Here is a 4938-nt window from a genome sequence, read left to right on the forward strand (position 1 = left end):
ACAAAATAAGACATATGATGGTCCCTAATCACTAGCTTTGAGTTAAGTTAGGTGTAAATGTCAATTTATTTGATAGTTCATTCAGCACATATTAGATTGATACGTTTATATGGTACTCTGGTCATGAGAGTTACAACATGGACAACACATTGGAGAACCAATAATACAAGGTACAATTGGTAGAAACATCTTATTTACTATACACTAACCACAAATCCAATTGAAATAATATAGTTTATAGCCCGCAACACTAAAAGTTTACTGAAATTGTAAAACACCCCACTACATCTCTCAAAAATTTACCTAAGTAGAGAAAAATGATAATGTACATATATACCCATTGAAACCATGAATTTTTCCCCACCCCTTCTTGTCCCAACTTTCCAAGGTGTATCGTAATTGGAAAGTTAGAATTCACGTATATCCTACTAAAATTTTTCCCCTTCCTTGATAATTCCTTTAAACAAATGGGGGAACTTTCTTAGCACAAACATTGTGTTGAGCGCTCCATGGAAGTCCATAAGTGTAACCTTGTTAGTATGTCTCCTTTTCAGTTCATAATTGTGGCAGTCATGCACGGGTGAATGCCATAAGCTAGGTGGTCTCAACTTTCCAGAGAGAGAGAGAATATGTTACATACACAAATAATTTCAAAAGAGTTTTCACACCAATTGAGTAGGCAAGTTTTCACTGGTTTTCATTTGGATTCACTACTGACATCACTTTTTTCCTTACCACTTATCTGTCACACTAACGAATGCTATATTTTTTTGAGTTTATAAGACTTCTCTTCCAAAGAGGCTCTATATCTTCTGCAATTTTCCTTGCATCAAGAGACGTGCCCAGCAGGCCACGTTTAGTAAAGCCCACGGAGTACAGCCCACCTTCGCCCTTCCATCCATTGGGAAATGGTTTTCGAGGCAACCCATCTTTGTTGGAAAACATATCACTCTCCTGAGATTAAAATTTCAAGTTATAAATTTTTTTTAAAAAAGTCTTATGAACATGGAGAATATTATTCAATTATAAGTTACAATTTTTAAAAGAAAAGTGCACTTCTTAATCATTCGTATTTATTCATTGTGTGGTGTCTATTTTTCTTGATATTTAAAAACAGTTTGACTTTAATATATGAAAAATATATAGTTTATTATCCCTTTGTTACCAAAAAAAAAAAGCCTATTATGAATTAAGTTCATCTTTACCTTTAACCAAGAAGGTACGTTACTTTTGTAACCCGTAGCTAAAATGATGGCATCGAAATTTTCCACTTTGCCATCCACAAACTCCACAGCATGGCGTGTTAGTCGCTTTACTGCCTTGCATACCTACACATATACAGTGCGGTAAGAATAATAGTTCTTTCTCTGCTTAAAATGTTAGGAAAAACTTGTAAACACAGCTATATTTTATAGAGATGCATTTGAATAGAAAATGAACCTTGATATTCCCAGTTCTGATCTTATCGAGGGTTCCAACATCCAATACGGGTGTCTTGCCAGACTTGCTCTTGAGCTCAAGAGGACCAATCTCAGGGCGATTTAGTCCAAATCGAGAAGTGTCACCAAGCATCAAACGTGACATTAGGAGTAAGAAATGATCCACAAGACGCGTGGGAAGCCAGTTGAGCAACCACATGGACAATCCAAAAGTTGATGTTCCTAGCATCTGTTGGGGCAACACATGCACCTGCACCATGATTCAGAAAAAGACTTGAAACACACACTCAAAATAAAAAAGGGTAAGGGTGGGGGGGGCTTAAAGATAGAGCATGAGAATGAGGCCACTGATTAGTCCCGATCGCTCGTTTCCATGTCATTTTTCCATATCAAAAAAAGAATCTGCAACGCTGACACTAGCTAGTGTGTAGAGAATTTTATACAAAAAAGAAAGTACATAAAGACTTTTATGCCATAAGATTTTGGGCTACAGACATTGTTGCGCATGCCAACAAGTACCGAGAAAATAAAGAAGCTTGACATCTTTCCTTTTAAAGATCTTTCTGTAACTATATTGGCCGACTTTCGTTTACTTTGGAGGAAAACCCTCAAAAATACAAACCAGTCAAAACTAAGTCAACACCACAGTAGTTACAAAATATAAGATATCTTATTGGTGAAAATTAAAAGTTCATTCACTTCCTTTTTTTTCTTTTCTTTTTTCTTTTTTTTTTAATTTTTTTTAATAAATATAATGGGATTTTAACTAGCAATGTCTCTTCACAATTATTACCCTTGAGTTCATCTTTTATGTAAACAGAATTAAGATTCATATACTGTATTATTAAACGACAAAAGATTTTAACAAGTAATTTTTTTTTTTTTTTTTTTATCATCAAACAAAAATATTAATAATTCTATGTTTTATGAAAGTAAAATTAAAGTCCACCATAAATTTAGCAAACTGAAATCCACCTTAAATTTGCTTCTTATCAATTAATTATATAGGATCTAGTGGAGCAAGAGAAACTTGTTAGTAGTAACTGTACATTGACCTTCACTATCAAAAGCAAATGCTCGTTATAACATAGTAAAAGTTTCTAAGTAAGCTCACCGAATCTCTGACTACGAGGGACGGGCGAGCATTATTGCCGCAGAGATCCAAGCAGACCTCCATGCCTGAATTCCCACATCCGACCACCAAAACACTCTTTCCACTATACTTTTCACCGCTCTTATACACGCTGGTGTGTGCAATAGTCCCATCGAATTGATTCATTCCTTCAAATTGTGGCACAACCTCCTCAGCATTCTCTCCTGTTGCAACTATTAGCCATTGACACACGTATTCTGTCACTTCCTTTTCCGAGCCAGTGGTCGTAACCCTCCAAAACCCACATATTTGATCAAACTCTGCGCTCACCACAGTTTTGTTAAACACGGGTTGTATGTCAAAATGGTCGGCGTAGTCTTGTAAATAGGAAACAAAATCTTCTTTTGTTGGATAAGTGGGGAAATTCTTAGGGAATTTCATGAGTGGGAGCTCACAGAATTGCTTTGGAAGGTGAAGACGAAGACGATCATAGGCCCTGTGTTGCCATGTGGAAGCTATGCAATCAGCTCGTTCAAGGATTAAGCTTGGAACATCTCTTTGTTTAAGACAAGCAGCTGCAGCTAAACCCGAAGGTCCAGCCCCAACTATGACTGGTCCTCGCACCAATTTACACCTTGTTTTAGCCATCTTCTCGTGCAGAGGATCATGGACTCGTTTACCTTCAACTTCTTTCATGTATGCCATATGCAGCTAGTGAGAAAGAGCGAAAGGAAAAGGTTTCAGTTTGCAAACAGAATGAAACTTACTTTTTTTCAAACCTTGGAGAGTATACTACTTCATCAAAAAGAAGAAAAGTACTGAAGACGGTGTCTAATTTTGAAAGAGAAATCACTTTTCTTGACATGGAATAGAGCTCGGGAACACGGGCTTCCTCTGTGAGTGTAGAGATTAGACTGTGATTTTGAGAGAGTTTATCTTATGTAATCCACTTTATGAAACGTGGGTTTGATTTCTTTTTGGGTCTTGCTCAATGGATGAGAAAACGGAGAGCAAGAAGCTCGGAACTAGAGCAAGATGTTTCACTTAAACACAAGGAATTAGTAATGACAGGAAAGAAATAGAGAAGTATATAACTACGGCATTTGAGTCTCTATGTTAGTAAAGAACAAACATCAACCAATAACAATCCCACATACACAGAACCTCACACACACACACACACACATATATATATATATATGGAGAGAGGAGTGAACAAATTTTACTATTTTGATATAAAAGGACATTTCCCTACCCTAGAATTCTATTGGCAACAGTGTGTGGTGGTAGTCGTGACATGGAGATAGTCAACCAAAGTTCCATTTATATTTTGGAGGTGTTTAGGGTAATCCCAAATTCACTACTTTGAGGAGAATCTATTGGATGAAAAGACTAGCCCTACTGATTAGTCCTTGAAAATCATTAACCATCTGATTCGAAGGGTTTCATTCGACTACTCATTCTGCGCCTCTTTTGACTATTGCGCATTCCCATCAGCCTAGCAAAGCAACATTTAGGGTCCGTTTGGATACAGCTGAAAACTGAAACTGAAAACTGAAAAACACTGTAGCAAAATAATTTTTAAATGTGTGAATAGTATCGTGGGACCCATTTTTAATGAAAAAATTGCTGAAAAGTGTATTTTATGGGACCCATGAACAGTGCATAAAAGCACTGTTCACACAAGAAAAGTCAAAAAGTTACGGCTTGACAAAAAAAAAAAAAAAAAAATTTTCTGAAACGTAAACGTGCTTCTGGGAAGCGCAAAACGCGCTTCCCAAACGCACTCTTAGTCCCAAAAAAAAAAAAAAAAAAGAAGTTAAACTCCACCAAAGTTTTCACGCATGGTCTCGATATATCTATTGAGCACTCTTCACTAAATTTCCCAAATAAAAATCTTATTTTATTCACACTTTCGGTTAAAAAATATATATTTGAGCAAAAAGAAAATAATATTAAAATAGAATAGGGAGAGTACTATGGCTAAACTAACAAAAGTGAGTTTTTTAGACTAAATACCCGTTTGAATAAAGCTTCTTTGCGTCTGCGTCTGTGTTTTTTTGGAGAAGCATGTTTCTGTGGGTCTCATGCATTGTTCACGGGATCCACAAACCTCTTTTTTCAGCAAAACTTACATTAAAAAGTGGTTTCACGGCACTATTCACACATTTAAAAATTATTTTGTTACAGTACTTTCAGTTTTCAGCAAAATAAATGATATTCAAACACACCCTAAATAGGGCTAAAACCTCCTAAGAATGATGTGAATGCTCTAAAGAAGTTCACATATTGAGATGTTTCATGATAGAGAACAGGCAATCTAATTAACATCATGTGTTCCAAAATCTTATCAAAAATCATCCTGCCAAATCAAGGTCTTTGAATGTTATATATATATATATATAT

At 35.9% G+C, this 4938-nt stretch overlaps 1 protein-coding gene across 1 annotated transcript; it reads right to left on the reverse strand.

The window, feature by feature from the left end:
• Positions 1 to 212: 212 nt before the first annotated feature.
• LOC115978412 (indole-3-pyruvate monooxygenase YUCCA2-like) lies at positions 213 to 3690 on the reverse strand. The gene is made up of 4 exons (XM_031100431.1): positions 2554 to 3690; positions 1441 to 1689; positions 1206 to 1328; positions 213 to 954 (listed from the first exon to the last, which is right to left on the reverse strand). The coding sequence occupies exons 1-4, from the start codon at positions 3235 to 3237 to the stop codon at positions 751 to 753; spliced, it is 1260 nt and encodes a 419-aa protein (XP_030956291.1). The 5' UTR covers positions 3238 to 3690; the 3' UTR covers positions 213 to 750.
• Positions 3691 to 4938: the final 1248 nt, after the last annotated feature.

The sequence above is a fragment of the Quercus lobata genome, chromosome 2 (genome assembly GCF_001633185.2).
Source record: "Quercus lobata isolate SW786 chromosome 2, ValleyOak3.0 Primary Assembly, whole genome shotgun sequence".
NCBI lineage: Eukaryota > Viridiplantae > Streptophyta > Magnoliopsida > Fagales > Fagaceae > Quercus > Quercus lobata.

Bases quoted from the DNA above. Each gene is read 5' to 3' on its own strand.
- LOC115978412 (XM_031100431.1), bottom strand. From the start codon at position 3,237: ATGGCATACATGAAAGAAGTTGAAGGTAAACGAGTCCATGATCCTCTG. The intron at 1,690-2,553 runs GTGAGCTTACTT...ATCATGGTGCAG, and splicing joins CCCTCGTAGTCAGAGATTCG to GTGCATGTGTTGCCCCAACA. The intron at 1,329-1,440 runs GTTCATTTTCTA...GTATATGTGTAG, and splicing joins TCAGAACTGGGAATATCAAG to GTATGCAAGGCAGTAAAGCG.